An 18,002-nucleotide genomic window follows, 5' to 3' on the forward strand; every position below is an offset into this window, starting at 1 on the left:
AAAAACGTGTTTGATGACTTACCTCGTCTGTTTTAGCCTTTTTGACCCTTGACAAAATGTCCTATAGAAAGAAAAAAAAAGTCAGCATGGCTTTGTAAAGGACAGCTGGTGCTTGACTAATTTAATTGACTTTTTTTTTGAGGATATAGATATGTGCATAAATAAAGGGAATCAAGAGACATTGTGTATACAGTCCCCACTGCTTATAGCGGTCATCTTGGTTTTAACAGGATTAGCTTGCTATAAGCGTTGGACGGTATGTCGTCTTTTAGAGACACCGGGAGAAAACGGGTAGACAGAAGGAAACAAACGGCTGCCTGGATTCCAATTCCATTCTCGCGGTTATTGTTACCAAAATTTAACGTGGAAAGGGCTTAACAAACGGTTTGTCCGGGATTTAAACTAAGGGGGTTTCCAATATTTCCAAATTACCGATTAAAGAATTGGGAGCTGGTAAAATGCAAGAAATGCAGGAGGGACAGGATTTTATAAATCTCTGCAGCAGTTACTGGTAACTGAGCCATGGGTGGGATTCTAATTCACAACAGGTGATTGTTAACAATGATGTGGAAATGCCAGTGATGGACTGGGGTGGACAAATGTAAGGAGTCTTACAACACCAGGTTATAGTCCAACAGCTTTATTGGAATCACAAGCTTTCGGAGCTTTCCTCCTTCGTCAGGTGAGTCTGACAAAGGAGGAAAGCTCCGAAAGCTTGTGATTCCAATAAAGCTGTTGGACTATAACCTGGTGTTGTAAGACTCCTTACAATTGTTAACAATGAAAGCCTGGACTCAAAACAGACAGACATGGAATGATCCATGGAGGTATTTGAATAGAAATGTGATAATGAGGTGCGAAGAACTTATTGAACTGCCGGAGCTCTTAACAGCTTTGTAAATGGTGGTACTGGCAAATGGTTAGCGCTATTTGCCAGATATAGGCAGCTTCCCATGATAAGCATGGACAGTATACATAGTAGGGACCGTGGGGATTTTTATAAGGCATGTGGTAAGATGCCACATAAGAGACTGGTTACAAAAATGAAAGCACTTGATATTAAAGAAAAGTTGCCATATTGACAGAGAGCTGGCCAGTGGTCAGACAGGAGACAGCAGGGGTAAATGGACGTTTTTTTGATTGGTGAGATGTGGGTAGTGGTGTGCCCAGGGATGTGTGCTGGGTTCTCTTATTTTCCATTAATATAAATTGATGTCGATATGGGTACAAAAAGAATGACATTTTGCAGAGTAACCAAATTAGGGGGCATGGCAAAGAGTGAGGAAGGATTGAAGAGCAAACGGTCAGGTTAGCAGAGTGGGTAGAGAGGCAGCAAATATATGTTAGAGAAATGTGAAGTACTATATTTTGGAAACTAGAATACTAGGAATGAGAAGTTATACTTAAGAAAGGTTTGAAAAACTAGGTCTTTATTCATCAGAACAAAGAAAGTTAAGGAGATGGCAATTGCAAGAAGTTTTCAAAATTATGAAAGGTTTTGAGAGGATAAATAATGGAAGATCAATTCCGCTGCTTGGCAAATCGATGACAAAGGGCCACAAATGGGGAACTTTATCGACAGTTATTAGGACATGGATTGCTTTGCCACAAGTGGCTATTTAGGCAGAGAGATTGAACACTATCACCTCCAAGTTATACACTATTCTAACTGGGACATATCACTGGTAAAGCCCTGGAATTCCCAACCTAACACTGTTGTAGGAGCACCTACCCCACAAGGATTGCAGCAGCTCAAGGCGGCGGCACACCACCATCTTCTCAGGGCAACTAGAGATGGCAATAAATGCAGCCTTGCCGGCATTGCCCACATGCCGAGAAAATTTGAAAGGAATTCAGTAAGTATTTGAATAGGAAGAATATAAAAGCACACAGAAAACGGGATCAGAATAAATAGCCCAGTTAATGAGCTAGCACCAGAACAGACAATGGGCTTAATGCCCCCTTCTGTGCTGAAATTCTATGATTCCATTGATTAAATATGCCCGATACCACTGTAGGGTGAAAGCAGTGACAGACACTTTACCCAGCTACGTAGGAGATGCACAAGGTCAAGTCTCAGATAGAATCCTAGAATTGTAGTGGACAGAGGCGAGTAACTGAGGACATTACAGCTCCATTCAAAACGCATGACAAGAGACTGTATATCATCTTCAGTAGAACAAGTGCATTACCTCTTTAGTGATGTAGTCGGAAATATTGTACGTTTCTTCTTCTCTTCCCCTTTTCTTCTTTATTGCTAAAATTTTTAAAAAGCAGAAACTAGATTATTTAACTGGCAAGATTGTCTTTGAAGGATGTGCATGAAACATCTCCGAGTTTGATCAGCTCTGCAGAGACCACATGCGGAGCTAAATACCTTGGCACTGAAGATAGGGGGACTAACCCTCAATCATATGAAGCCTCCGTAGTCGTTTCTGCTGGTGTCTTTAGAATAAGTCACAGGATCAAGAGAGATGGAGTAAACACATCATCCCAACGGTTCCGTCCAAGTAGAAATTTGGGAGGTGATGGTTACATTGGGGAGGCAAAACCCTGGTTTGCTGCGGACATTCTCTCGGTATCAGTGAGCTCCCATCACCAGTGAACTCTTGACATTGAAGGAGGTGATAGGATCTTCAGCATCACAGACTCAATTGATGTTGAAGCCTCAGCCCGTGCTGTGCCTACGTTGCCTCAGCCCTCAAAGAGTGTACAACACCAGATTGGACAAAACAGACATTCCTGAGCTTACTGCGATTTACATGGTGCAGCCATCACTTCCAGGAGCATTCAGTGAACCTGAGGTGAATTGGGCAAGTTGCACCATCACGTCTGGACAACAAGCGTTTGATGATCATGAACGTCTGCAATTGTGAACGGACGAATGTATTGGCACAATATTTAAAACCATTGGCCGATATTAGTGCAGGGAGAAGTGCTGATCCAACTACGGAGACACAGGTTTGTATACTGGGGCATTTTCTAGTCAGCATAATATTCGAATTTGGCCTTACCCCTCGAATGCTAATACTTTTGTTTGGAAGGTTGGAGATTATGTCCTAAATTTTGATTATGAGAGGTGCAATACAAAAAGCACGGAACCTTTATCAGGAGACTGCAGGTCCTGGGGCTGGGACCATGTACGACACAGGAGCAGGAGACAATGTGCAGCAGTGTCCAGCTGTAACAGGATGCCATTTTCAAGTACTTGCTAAGCATGTGGTTTCCCCAGAATCTACCGAGCTAAGCTATATACCTAAAATGAGAAGGATTCAGAATGAAGAAATGCAAATGCCCATGGCTGGCCGTGCACTTTGAGACACTCCCAGGGACAGACACCTTGGGGCTCAGTTGACCTTGCTAAACAACTACAGCATCAATTTTCCAACTGCCCAAGCTGTTTATATCTGAAACCACAGTACTAAAGGATATCAATTTAACTGAACATCCTTTGCTTTAAGACACTAATAAAGCTATGAACACAAGCACTGAATTTATAAATCTAAAAAGGGTGGCAAAATTTACCTAATTTTATTAAAAACTAAAGAAATATTCACAGCCACAACAGGCTTGGCTGAAAATTTCATATGCACTTGTGGGTTTGCTCTAATTCAAAGAGTTAATAAATATATGTGCGATTATCTGGATTGCTTGATTCAAAGTAGATTACAATCGATATCTTCCTTGCAGCAAATTGCTTTACAAGACCACAGTAGTTTTGAAAAACACATACCCGTTTCAGTTTCTTGTATTGAAGAGTTGTTCTCCTTCGCCTGTACATTTACAAAATAAAAACAGTCAAATTCGCGGCTTCACTGGAAACATTTCAGTCTGAGGAATGGAACACAATTTTTCTAAACAAAAGCTAGGAGTTTAGTACTGGTTTTATACAGTACTTTAAAAAGAGAGAGAGGGAGGGATGGAGACATCCACAAACTCTGCACACACTTGAACATGCATCACTGTCATCATGCAGAACTCCGGGGACCCTGTAGCGATGGGTTCAAATACCAGGCACACAAATTAACAATTGGGAAATTAGGCACGAGAAGAAAAGTCAGACAATCTGAGTTACCAGGGAAAGTCACTGAAGCATGAAGAATAAATGAGTCCAAAGAAGCAATTCTTAAAAGTTCTTAAATATGGCAAAGTATATATTATTAGGACATTTCCATAGCATTGCTCATAGTACAGCAGAGAACACGTTGTTTTAAGGTGTCAGCTTTGGCTTAGTGATAGCATAACTTAAGAAATAGGAGCAGGAGTAGGGCCATAAGGCCCCTCTGGCCTGCTCCACCATTCAATCAGAGCATGGCTGATCGTCGACCTCAGCTCCACTTTCCCGCCTGATCCCCATATCCCTTGATTCCCTGAGAGTCCAAAAATCTATCGATCTCAGCCTTGAATATATTCAATGACTGAGCATTCACAGCCCTCTGGGGTAGAGAATTCCAAAGATTCACAACTCTCTGCGTGGAGAAATTCCTCCTCATCTCAGTCTTGAATGGCCGCCCCCTTATCCTGCGATTATGCCCCCTAGTTCTAGACTCTCGAGCCAAGGAAAACAATCTCTCAGCATCTACCCTGTCAAGTCCCATGTTACATGTTTCAATGAGATCACCTCCCATTCTTCTAAATTCCAGAGAGCATAGGCCCATTCTACTCAACCTCTCTTCATAGGGCAACCCTCTCATTCCAGGAATTAATCTTGTGAACCTTGGTTGCACCGCCTCTGAGGCGAGTATCTTCTTCCTTAGATAAGGAGACCAAAATTGTAAGCAGTACTCCAGGTGAGGTCTCACTAAAGCCCTGTACAACCGAAGTAAGACTTCCTTACTCTTGTACTCCAACCCCCTTGCAATAAAGGCCAACATGCCATTTGCTTTCCTAATTGCTTTTTTTTTTATTCGTTCATGGGATGTGGGTGTCGCTGGCGAGGCCCATCCCTAATTGCCCTTGAGAAGGTGGTGGTGAGCCGCCTTCTTGAACCGCTGCAGTCCGTGTGGTGACAGTTCTCCCACAGTGCTGTTAGGAAGGGAGTTCCAGGATTTTGACCCAGCGACGATGAAGGAACGGCGATATATTTCCAAGTCAGGATGGTGTGTGACTTGGAGGGGAACGTGCAGGTGGTATTGTTCTCATGTGCCTGCTGCTCTTGTCCTTCTAGGTGGTAGAGGTCACGGGTTGGGAGGTGCTGTCGAAGAAGCCTTGGCGAGTTGCTTTGTGTGCATCCTGTGGATGGTACACACTGCAGCCACTGTGCGCTGGTGGTGAAGGGAGTGAATGTTTAGGGTGGTGGATGGGGTGCCAATCAAGAGGGCTGCTTTGTCCTGAATGGTGTCGAGCTTCTTGAGTGTTATTGGAGCTGCACTCATCCAAGCAAGTGGAGAGTATTCCATCACACTCCTGACTTGCAGATGGTGGAAAGGCTTTGAGGAGTCAGGAGGAGAGTCACTCGTCGCAGAATACCCAGCCTCTGACCTGCTCTTGTAGCCACAGTATTTATATGGTTGGTCCAGTTAAGTTTCTGGTCAATGGTGACCACCAGGATGTTGACGGTGGGAGATTCGGCGATGGTAATGCTGTTGAATGTCAAGGGGAGGTGGTTAGACTCTCTCTTGTTGGAGATGGTCATTGCCTGGCACTTGTCCAGCACGAATGTTACTTGCCACTTATGAGCCCAAGCCTGGATGTTGTCCAGGTCTTGCTGCATGCGGGCTCAGACTGCTTCATTATTTGCGGGGTTGCAAACGGAACTGAACACTGTGCAATCATCAGCGAACATCCCCATTTCTGACCTTATGAAGGAGGGAAGGTCATTGATGATGAAGCAGCTGAAGATGGTTGGGCCTAGGACACAGCCCTGAGGAACTCCTGCAGCAATACCCTGGGGCTGAGATGATTGGCCTCCAACAACCACTACCATCTTCCTTTGTGCTACGTATGACTCCAGCCACTGGAGAGTTTTCCCCGATTCCCATTGACTTCAATTTTACTAGGGCTCCTTGGTGCCACACTCGGTCAAATGCTGCCTTGATGTCAAGGGCAGTCACTCTCACCTCACCTCTGGAATTCAGCTCTTTTGTCCATGTTTGGACAAGGCTGTAACGAGGTCTGGAGCAGAGTGATCCTGGCGGAACCCAAACTGAGCATCGGTGAGCAGGTTATTGGTGAGTAAGTGCTGCTTGATAGCACGGTCAACGACACCTTCCATTACTTTGCTGATGATTGAGAGTAGACTGATGGGACAGTAATTGGCCGGATTGGATTTGTCCTGCTTTTTGTGGACAGGACATACCTGGGCAATTTTCCATTGTCGGGTAGATGCCAGTGTTGTAGCTGTACTGGAACAGCTTGGCTAGAGGCGCAGCTAGTTCTGGAGCACAAGTCTTCAGCACGACAGTCGGGGCGTTGTCAGGGCCCATAGCCTTTGTTGTATCCAGTGCACTCAGCCGTTTCTTGATATCACGTGGAGTGAATCAAATTGGCTGAAGACTGGCTTCTGTGATGGTGGAAATATCGGGAGGAGGCCGAGATGGATCATCCGCTCGGCACTTCTGGCTGAAGATGGTTGCAAATGCACTCACGTGCTGGACTCTGCCATCATTGAGGATGGGGATGTTTGCAGAGCCTCCTCCTCTCGTTAATTGTTTAATTGTCCACCACCATTCACGACTGGATGTGGCAGGACTGCAGAGTTTTGATCTGATCCGTTGGTTGTGGAATCGCTTAACTCTGTCTATAGCATGTTGCTTCCGCTGTTTAGCATGCATGTAGTCCTGAGTTGTAGCTTCACCAGGTTGGCACCTCATTTTTAGGTACGCCTGGTGCTGCTCCTGGCATGCTCTTCTACACTCCTCATTGAACCAGGGTTGATCCCCTGGCTTGTTGGTAATGGTAGAGTGAGGAATATGCCGGGTCATGAGGTTACAGATTGTGCTGCTGATGGCCCACAGCGCCTCATGGATGCCCAGTTTTGAGCTGCTAGATCTGTTCTGAATCTATCCCATTTAGCACGGTGGTAGTGCCACACAACACGTTGGATGGTGCCCTCAGCCCTCAGTCTCCACGAGGACTGTGCGGTGGTCACTCCTACCAATACTGTACCTGCATGCTAACTTTTTGTGTTTGGTGTACCAGGACACCCAAATCTCTCTGAACACCAACATTTAATAGTTTCTCACCATTTAAAAAATATTCTGTTTTTCTATTCTTCCTACCAAAGTGAATAACCTCACATTTCTCCATATTATACTCCATCTGCCACCTTTTTGCCCACTCACTTAGCCTATCTCTATCCCTTTGTAGACTCTGTGTCCTCCTCACAGCTTACTTTCCCACTTAGCTTTGAATCGTCAGCAAACTTGGACACATTACTTGATCCCTTCATCGAAGTCATTAATATAGATTGTAAATAGCTGACGCCTAAGCACTGATCCTTGCGGCACCCCACTAGTTACAGCCTGCCAACCTGAGAATGACCCGTTTATCCCTACTCTCTGTTTTCTGTCCTTCAACCAATCTTCTATCCATGCTAATATACTACCCCCAACCCCATGAGCCCTTACCTAGTGTAAGGATCTTTTATGTGGGACCTTTGCAAATGCCTTTTGAAAACTTGAAAATAGCAATCACACCTGAGTCAGGAGGTCATGGGTTCAAGCCCCACTCCACAGACTTGAGCACATAATCTAGGCTGACACTTCAGTGCAGTACTGAGGGAGTGCTGCACTGTCGAGGGCGCCGTCTTTCATTATATACATTAAACCAAGGCCCCATCTGCCTCCTCAGGATGGATGTAAAAGATCCTATGGCACTATCCGAAGGAGTTCTCCTGGTGTCCTGGCCACCAATTATCTCAATCAAGATCATTAAAATAGTTTTCTTGGGCATCTATCTCATTGCTGTTTGTGGGACTTTGCTGTGCGCAAATTGGCTGCCCTGTCTACCTACACTGCGTTAGTGACTACACTTCAAAAGTACTTCATTGGCTATGAAACACTTTAGGATGTCCTCAGGTTTTGAAAGGCACTATGTAAATGCAAGCTCTTTCTTTCTTTCTGTTATAAGCACAGAAGTATTATATCGTGTAATAGACAATATATTCTACTCCCAAGGATAAACTTCTTTACACAGGAAGTTGTTAGAGTATGGCATGCTTTGTCACAGGAAGTAGTTGAGGCAGAGACCATTAAATTTTTTCAGTGAAGAGTAGATAAAAATTTGATGCAGAAGTATGGCAGAGTGAGGGAGTCTGAAATGGAAAGTATGAGATTCCCCAGCACTGATTCCCTTCACCTTAATGACCACAAATAATCTCACAACAACGTAGAGCGGTCTAGACATTACCGTTTCAGCTGTCACCAGCAGCTTTTTCTTTTTTTCAAGCTTTTCTTTTCGTTGTTGTTCCTGTTAGAAACAAAGGCATAACTTGTCCAGGAATCCAGTGCGAAAGAAAAGGTAGTTTCCTTAACATCCGAATATAATTTTAAAAAATAAAATCAGAGGCAAATTCCCCCTGCATTCCAGGGCGAGCTTTCACCAAGAGGCTCTTAGTAAAAAGAAAAATATTTCCTATTCGTCCCCCATCCCTTCCTGAAGCCACAGTCTCACGCCCACAGGCACCGACAGTTTTCCACTAACTCACCCCAAGTGGTCAAGCCTTCTCGACTGTGGGGGTAGAAGCAAGCAGAACTTGACTTGGTTTTTGTCAAATGTAAAGAATCTTACAACACCAGGTTATAGTCCAACAGTTTCATTCGAAAATCACAAGCTTTCGGAGGCTTTCTCCTTTGTCAGGTGAGTGTGGGATTCCATGAAAGGTACCACATATACAGTCAGAGAACAATGCCTGGTGATTACAGATAATCATTCCAAATGCCCGTTTTCAAGGCAATCAAAGGAGTTGAATAGTGTTCAGACAGAGAGACATTACATACAAGACTACTGAATATACAAACGGTCAGAACCCAAAGACAGACAGACAGAGACAGAGACAGAGACAGAGATCCGAAAGGAAGAGAGAGAGAATGACCAGTTGTATTAAAAACAGGTAACTTTTTTTTCGCTGGTGGGGTTATGTGTAGCGTGACATGAACCCAAGATCCCGGTTGAGGCCGTCCTCATGGGTGCGGAACTTGGCTATCAATTTCTGCTCGACGATTTTGCGTTGTCGTGTGTCTCGAAGGCCGCCTTGGAGAACGCTTACCCAAAGATCGGTGGCTGAATGTCCTTGACTGCTGAAGTGTTCCCCGACTGGGAGGGAACCCTCCTGTCTGGCGATTGTTGCGCGGTGTCCGTTCATCCGTTGTCGCAATGTCTGCATGGTCTCGCCAATGTACCATGCTCCGGGGCATCCTTTCCTGCAACGTATGAGGTAGACAACGTTGGCCGAGTCACAGGAGTATGAACCATGTACCTGGTGGGTGGTGTCCTCTCGTGTGATGGTGGTATCTGTGTCGATGATCTGGCATGTCTTGCAGAGGTTGCCTTGGCAGGGTTATGTGGCGTCGTGGACGTTGTTCTCTTGAAAACTGGGTAATTTGCTGCGAACGATGGTCTGTTTGAGGTTGGGTGGCTGTTTGAAGGCGAGTAGTGGAGGCGTGGGTATGGCCTCAGCGAGGTATTCGTCGTCATCGATGACATGTTGAAGACTGCGGAGAACATGGCGTAGTTTCGCCGCTCCGGGGAACTACTGGACGACAAAGGGTACTCTGTTGGTTGCGTCCCGTGTTTGTCTTCTGAGGAGGTCTATGCGATTTTTCGCTGTGGCCCGTCGGAACTGTCAATCGACGAATCGAGCATCGTATCCCATTCTTACGAAGGCGTCTTTCAGCGTCTGTAGGTGTCCATCGCGTTCCTCCTCATCTGAGCAGATCCTGTGTATTCGCAGGGCCTGTCCATAGGGGATGGCCTCTTTGACGTGGTTACGGTGGAAGCTGGAAAAATGGAGCATCGTGAGGTTGTCCGTGGGCTTGCGGTAGAGTGAGGTGCTGAGGTGCCCGTCTTTGATGGAAATTCATGTGTCCAAGAAAGAAACCGATTCTGAGGAGTAGTCCATGGTGAGTTTGATGGTGGGATGGAACTTGTTGATGTTATCGTGTAGTCTCTTCAGTGATTCTTCGCCGTGGGTCCATAGGAAGAAAATGTCGTCGATGTATCTGGTGTATAGCGTTGGTTGGAGGTCCTGTGCAGTGAAGAAGTCGTGCTTGAACTTGTGCATGAAAATGTTGGTGTATTGGGGTGCGAATTTGGTCCCCACGGCTGTTCCATGTGCTTGGGTAAAGAACTGGTTATCGAAGGTGATCCAGGATGAAGTGGATGAGTTGTAGGATGGCGTCTGGAGATTGGTTGTTGTTGGTGTTGAGTACTGAGGCTGTCGCAGCGATGCAGTCATCGTGGGGGATACTGGTGTAGAGTGCCGAGACGTCCATCATGGCGAGAAGTGTTCCTGGTTCAACTGGTCCGTGGGTGCTGAGTTTTTGTAGGAAGTCTGTAGTGTCGCAACAGAAGCTGGGGGTTCCCTGTACGATGGGTTCCCTGTCGATGACGATGAATACCTCGCTAAGGCCATCCCCACGCCTCCACTACTCGCCTTCAAACAGCCACCCAACCTCAAACAGACCATCGTTCGCAACAAATTACCCAGCTTTCAGGAGAACAACATCCACGACAGCACACAACCCTGCCACGGCAACCTCTGCAAGACATGCCAGATCATCGACACAGATACCACCATCACACGAGAGGACACCACCCACCAGGTACATGGTTCATACTCCTGTGACTCGGCCAACGTTGTCTACCTCATACGTTGCAGGAAAGGATGCCCCGGAGCATGGTACATTGGCAAGACCATGCAGACACTGCGACAACGGATGAACGGACACCGCGCAACAATCGCCAGACAGGAGGGTTCCCTCCCAGTCGGGGAACACTTCAGCAGTCAAGGACATTCAGCCACTGATCTTCGGGTAAGCGTTCTCCAAGGCGGCCTTCGAGACACACGACAACGCAAAATCGTCGAGCAGAAATTGATAGCCAAGTTCCGCACCCATGAGGATGGCCTCAACCGGGATCTTGGGTTCATGTCACGCTGCACGTAACCCCACCAGCGAAAAAAAAGTTATTTGTTTTTAATACAACTGGTCATTCTCTCTCTTTCTCTTCCTTTCGGATGTTTCTCTCTGTCTGTCTGTCTTTGGGTTCTGACCGTTTGTATATTCAGTAGTCTTGTATGTAATGTCTCTCTGTATGAACACTATTCAATTCCTTTGATTGCCTTGATGACGGGCAGTTGGAAAGATTATCTGTAATCACCAGGCATTGTTCTCTGACTATATATGCGGTACCTTTCATGGAATCCCACACTCATCTGACGAAGGAGAAAGCCTCCAAAAGCTTGTGATTTTCAAATAAAACTGTTGGACCTGGTGTTGCAAGATTCCTTACGTTTGTCCACCCCAGTCCATCACCGGCATCTCCACATCATGGTCTTTGTCAGACAGCAATACCCACTTATTTTCCAGCAAGGGTACTGAATAGTGAACTGAAGCAGCAGTCCCAGTTGATTGTTCCCCTGCCTAACCCAAGGGTGCAGAACCAACTGCTGCCCCAATTTATATCAGCTAATTGAGCAGACCTGGTTCATATGGCTCAGTGTCACAACGAGCAGTGCTTTTACACCCTAAGCCCAATTGTGCAGTGAGGTCATTACTACTTCATCATTCAGATAGTTTGGACAAACTATCAAAATCTGTAGTGTCTTGAACCTTCAACCTGATGCAGCAATATTCCAAATAACAAACTGAACGCTAAAGCAGTTATCTGGCACCTACTTTGAATGTAGGCACTTTGTACGAGTACAGATAAGGGAAGGAAGGCTGAATTCAGGCCACTTGGTCCATCAATTATGCTCCTCCCACAGCCCATGTACATTGTACCCACCCATTTAATCCCCTCCCACAGCCCATGTACACACTACCCTATCAAGGACTCTCCCTATACATTTAATCCCCTCCTACAGCCCATGTGGACTCTATCCACCCATTTAATCTCCTCCCACAACCCATATCCACCCTACCCTATCATGGACTCAACCCACCCCCATTTAATCTCCTCCCACAGCCCATGTACATTCTCCCTACACATTTAATCCCGTCCCACAGCCCATGGACTCTACCCACCTATTTCATCTCCTGAGGGAAAGTCCTGTATAAACGCTCCCTTATGTCCAAAAGGCAAATCAAGCAAACTGCACAATATTCATCAGAAAATGCTGAAAATACACAATACGTCTGTCAGGGTATGAAGTAGAAACTGACAGGCTAACAAATCAGGTGGGACCCTTTGTTATAGCAGTTTTGATTCCCAGCATTCAGTTTTTCTTCTTACTTTTAGGATACTCATTTATCCTCACATTTACACTATTCACCCCTGGCTGCTGTGATCTAGACAACATCCTCCTCCCCAGCAGCATTGCGTCTAAAGGAACAAAACACACTGAGATGCTACCTCCAGCTGCTGTTGCTCCATCTTGGTCAGCAAGAACTTGGAGTAAATGTTACTCTTCTCCAGCAAGTGTTGTAATCGCTTATAACGCATTTCACGTGAGTCTTTTTCCCAGAACATTTTTGCCTAGAAAGAGAAACGAGGGGACACGAAGGAAATCAGAGCAACACATTGATTCATTTCTAGTTTAACACTCACACTCTGTAAACACTGAAATTTAGCCACAAGAATCTTTTACGAATATAAGAATCCTTTAGACACAGACAAGTCATTACCTTTTTCTCCAGATCAACCCAACCTACTCATCTTCTCAATACACTCCAATCCCCTTTCACATCAAAAATGATTCTACTTCGTTGTAGTACTGAGGGAGTGCTGCACTGTTAGAGGTGCTGCCTTTCGACTGAGACATCTGCCTGGTCAGGTGGATCTTTAAAGATCACATGGCACCCTCTGAAGAGTAGGAAATATTCTCCATGTTTTCCCTTAGCCAATGCTAACAAAAACAGATTAACTAATCATTCATTTAAAAGTTTGTAGGATGTCGCTGTGTGCAAAATTGGGTGCTCTATTTAATCTGCGTAACAGTAGATGCACTTCAAAATTAGTTGGGAAGCACTGAGGCTCCTGAGGATTTTACAGGGCATTATATAAATGCACGTTCTCAAGCGCCTCAAAACCATTAACACAATTCATTTCAAAGGTTACTTATTTCATAAACACCTTAAGCTGCTGAAAAAAAATCACCCTGACTTTCCTTCTTATTCCAAACTTCTTAGTTTTAACTTCTGTCCCCCGGTATTTAAGCCTTCCACCATAGTGAACAATTTGTTTGGAAAGGTTTTGTGAATTCCCTTTATAGTCTTGCAAACTTCACTTCAGTCTCTTTTCCAAAGGAAACAAGCCCAACTGCCTTAATATTCCCTCAGAACTTAAAAATTCCTAACAACCTGAATGCTCTCTTCCCATTTAATGTCACCCCCACCCCCCAATATATGCACAAACACAAGCTTGCTGCAGCAGCTAATGTTGTGGATGACACTGTAATTTAACAAAGACCCTTACTTGCTGCATCAGCTTTCTCTCCTCTTCCTGGCCTTCCCTCTCCAGCTGCCTTTCCTCTTCCAACATGCTGGCTGTTATGATCTCATCCACCTCAGGATCAGCCATCTCACCAGCCTTAGACTCAGCCATCGCACCGTTTCTAGATTCTGTGAAAGGAAACACAGGTCAGAGCACATATTCAAATGGTTACAAATAACCCCGATTGTTCAATAAAGTCACTACCCAATGAGGCTCCAAGCCAAACAGAGCAAGAGGTCCAGAGTTTGATTCCAGTCTGTGTTGTATCAGCTGATCCAGGGTAACAATTGGGTTATTACACTCACCCTTGGTGGCCCTGGGCTAGGGAGATGGAACTCAACCTGATCAGTCTCCAATGCCCACTGGAAGGGCATGCAATGACAGAATAATGCTTGGCTATGATTTCCACAGCCTGCCAACACTTGCTTTCTCAACTCACATGAAGAATGACCACTTGAGTGAGGTACCAGAAAGCTCCCAATGCCCAGAGCTATAATCTGGCAAAAACCATTCTTCTGCCTTCAGCAGAGCAGGGGAAAAAACAAAGGCCTGTACCAACTGAACAGGCATCAGGCACTGCAGAACAGAATAAGGTGGCTTCCACCAAGCCCTAGCAATGTCCACTACCAGCAGCACTCAACATCTAGCTTTATACAAAACTGCAAGGTGCATTTTGTGATCAAGTTACACAGCTATACAGTGTAGACAATGCTGTGATTAAATACATTTAGGATTTCTGGGGGAGGGAAGGGCTCACTGTAAAAATGTCATTCCTAGTGAACGAGACCCCAGTGTTTTTGTAATCTGCAGCAAAAAAAAGGAATGGCTTTAGTCAGGAAATTGGTATTTCTACTTAGCCATCATAATCAGTGGCACTTATAATTAGGAACAGAGGAATTGGCCATTTAGCCCCTCGAGCCTGTTCTGCCATTCAATGAGAAAATGGCTGATCTGTGACCTAACTCTATATACCCACCTTAGCCCCATATCCCTTAATACCTTTGGTTAACAAAAATCTATCAATCTAAGATTTAAAATTAACAATTGAGCTAGCATCAACTGCCATTTGCGGAAGAGAGTTTCAAACCTCTACCACCCTTTGTGTGTGGAAGTGTTTCCTAACTTCACTCCTAAATGTCCTGGCTCTAATTTTTAGGCTATGTCCCCTAGTCCCAAACTCCCCAACCAGTGGAAATAGGGTAGATAGGGAGAAACTATCAGTTCCCTTTAATATCTTAAACTTCAATCAAATCACCCCTTAATCTTCTAAATTCCAGGGTATACAACCCTAGTTTGTGTAATCTCTCCTTGTAATTTAACCCTTGGAGTCCAGGTATCATTCTAGTAAATCTACGCTGCACTCCCTCCAAGACCAGTATATCTTTCCTAAGGTGTGGTGCCCAGAACTGAACACAGTACTCCAGGTGTGGTCTAACAAGGGCTTTGTATAGCTGTGGCATAACTTCTATCCCCTTGTATTCTAGTCCTTTAGATATAAAGGCCAGCATTCATTAGCCTTTTTGATTATTTTCTGTACTTGTCCATGATATTTTAATGATCTATGTACATGGACCCCTAAGACTCCTTGGACCTCCACTGTTTTGAGCTTTTCACCATTTAGAAAGTACTCTGATCTATCCTTTTTAGATCCAAAGTGGATGACCTCACACTTGCCTACATCGAAATCCATTTGCCACAGTTTTGTCCATTCACTTAATCTATTAATATCTTTCTGTAATTTTATGCTTCAATCTACACTGCTTACAATGCTGCCTATCTTTGTGCCATCGGCAAACATGGATATGTGGCTCTCTATCCAGTCATCTAAGTCATTAATAAATACAGTGAATAGTTGAGGCCCCCCAATAGATCCCTGTGGGACACCACTAGTCACATCCTGCCAATTTGAATACCTTCCCATTATCCTTACTCTGTCTCCTGTCATTCAGCCAATTTCCTAACCAGGTCAATAATTTGCCCTCAATTCCATGAGCTTCAACTTTAGTTAACAGTCTATTATGAGGGACTTTATCAAATGCCTTCTGGAAGTCCATATAAACAACATCCCTGTCCACTATTTTAGTCACCTCTTCAAAAAATTCAATCAGGTTCATCAGGTATGACCTACCCTTCACAAATGCAGGCTGGCTCTCTCTGATCAGTTGAAAATTTGAATTGTTCAGTCACTCTATCCTTAATTATAAACTCAAGTAATTTCCCAACAAAAGTTAGGCTAACTGATCTATAATTCCTCGCTTTCCTTCTTTTACCTTTCTTAAATAGCAGAGTGACGTGCAATTTTCCAATCTAAAGGAACGGTTCCTAAATAGATAAAACTTTGGAAGATTATAGTTAGGGTTTATGCAATGTTCTCACATACTTCCTTTAAAAACCTGGGAGGGAAACCATCTGGTCCTGTGGATTTGTCACTCTTTAGTACCATTATTTTTTCATTACTGTTAATTTGTTTACATTAATTATATTGAATCCCCATCCCTGATTCAAAATTAGTTTCCTTGGGGTGTTCAGCATGCTATCCTGTAAATACTGGCACAAAGTAATTATTTAACATGTCCGCATTTCCTTATTTTCATTTACAATATCATTATTATCAGTTTTTAAGAGGCCCACATCTTGACCACCTTCTTTTTCCCCAATATAAAATTGTAAAAATGTGTGTTGATTTTGATATCCCTTGCAAGTTTCTTTTCATTAAAATCAAAATGCTGCGGATTCTGGAAATCTGAAATAAAAACAGAAAATGTTGGAAAAGCTAAGCAAGTGAGGCAGCATTTGTGGAGAAAGAAACAGAGTTAACATTCCGGGGAGGAGGAGTAGGGGGAGAGAGGGAGGGGAGGGTAGGAAAGAACAAAAGAGAAGGTCTGTGATAGGGTAGAGGGCAAGAGTGATTAAATGACAAAAGGGATAATGGTACAAGGCAAGAAGGGTGGTAATGTGACAAGTTAAGAAACAAAAGATCGTTCTAGAGTAGCTGTAAATGGCAACAGCAGAAACATAACCAGCAGCTGCAGTCCTATAAATAAAAAAATATATACATACATACTGAAAAAAAATGGGAGCAGTGGTTATGATCTGAAGTTATTGAAATCAATAGTGAGTCCGGAAAGTTGTAAAGTGCCTAAATGAAAGATGAAGTGCTGTTCCTTGAGCTGTTTGCCGACGACACAAAGATTGGTGGCATTGTAAGCAGTGTAGATGAAAACATCAAATTACAAAGGGATATTGATAGATTAGGTGAATGGGCAAAACTGTGGCAAATTGAATTCAATGTAGGCAAATGTGAGGTCATCCACTTTGGGTCAAAAAAGATAGAACAGGGTACTTTCTAAATGGTAAAAAGTTAAAAACAGTGGATGTCCAAAGGGACTTAGGGTTTCAGGTACATAGATCATTGAAGTGTCATGAACAGGTGCAGAAAATAATCAAGAAGGCTAATGGAATGCTGGCCTTTATATCTAGAGGACTAGAGTACAAGGGAGCAGAAGTTATGCTGCAGCTATACAAAACCCTGGTTAGACCACACCTGGAGTACTGAGAGCAGTGCTGGGCACCGCACCTTCCGAAGGACATATTGGCCTTGGAGGGAGTGCAGCGTAGGTTTACTAGAATGATACCCAGACTTCAAGGGTTAAGTTACGAGGAGAGATTACACAAATTGGGGGTGTATTCTCTAGAGTTTCGAAGGTTAAGGGGTGATCTGATCAAAGTTTATAAGATATTAAGGGGCACAGATAGGGTGGATAGAGAGAAACTATTTCCGCTGGTTGGGGATTCTAGGAGTAGGGCGCACAGTCTAAAAATTAGAGCCAGACCTTTCAGGAGCGAGATTAGAAAACATTTCTACACACAAAAGGTGGTAGAAGTTTGGAACTCTCTTCTGCAAACAGCAATTGAGGCTAGCTCAATTGCTAAATTTAAATCTGAGATAGATAGCTTTTTGGCAACCAAAGGCAGGTATATGGAGTTAGATCACAGATCAGCCATGATCTTATCAAATGGCGGAGCAGGCTCGAGGGGCTGAATGGCCTACTCCTGTTCCAAATTCCTATTTTCCAATTATGTTGAGCTTTATTGGAACAGTGCAAGAGGCCGAGGACAGAGAGGTCAGAGTGGGAGTGGGACGGGGACAGGGAATTAAAATGGCAAGCAACTGGCAGGTCAGGGTCACGCTTGTGGCCAGACCGGAGGTGTTCAGCAAAGCGATCATCCAATCCGTGTTTGGTCTCCCCCAATGTAGAGGAGACCGCATCGTAAGCAGCGAATACAGTATACTAAATTGAAAGATGTACAGGTAAACCGGTGTTTCACCTGGAAGGAGTGTTTGGGGCCCTGGACAGTGGGAAGGGAGGAGGTGAAAGGGCAGGTGTTGCATCTCCTGCGCTCGCACG

The 18,002-nt window shown here is 44.4% G+C and overlaps 1 protein-coding gene across 2 annotated transcripts in view; it reads right to left on the reverse strand.

Annotated features, from left to right (window-relative positions):
- The window catches only part of hells (helicase, lymphoid specific), an 82,068-nt gene that overhangs the window by 50,611 nt on the left and 13,455 nt on the right, over window positions 1-18,002 (reverse strand). For both annotated transcript variants that reach the window (XM_068002633.1, XM_068002632.1), the window contains 6 exons: window positions 13,576-13,721; window positions 12,514-12,636; window positions 8,350-8,409; window positions 3,734-3,773; window positions 2,193-2,257; window positions 23-61 (listed from right to left, as the gene is read on the reverse strand). In XM_068002633.1, the coding sequence (XP_067858734.1) occupies window positions 23-61; window positions 2,193-2,257; window positions 3,734-3,773; window positions 8,350-8,409; window positions 12,514-12,636; window positions 13,576-13,704 (456 nt within the window). In that variant the 5' untranslated portion in view covers window positions 13,705-13,721. The remainder of the gene's footprint in view (window positions 1-22; window positions 62-2,192; window positions 2,258-3,733; window positions 3,774-8,349; window positions 8,410-12,513; window positions 12,637-13,575; window positions 13,722-18,002) is intronic.

The sequence above is a fragment of the Heptranchias perlo genome, chromosome 21 (assembly GCF_035084215.1).
Source record: "Heptranchias perlo isolate sHepPer1 chromosome 21, sHepPer1.hap1, whole genome shotgun sequence".
Lineage (NCBI taxonomy): Eukaryota > Metazoa > Chordata > Chondrichthyes > Hexanchiformes > Hexanchidae > Heptranchias > Heptranchias perlo.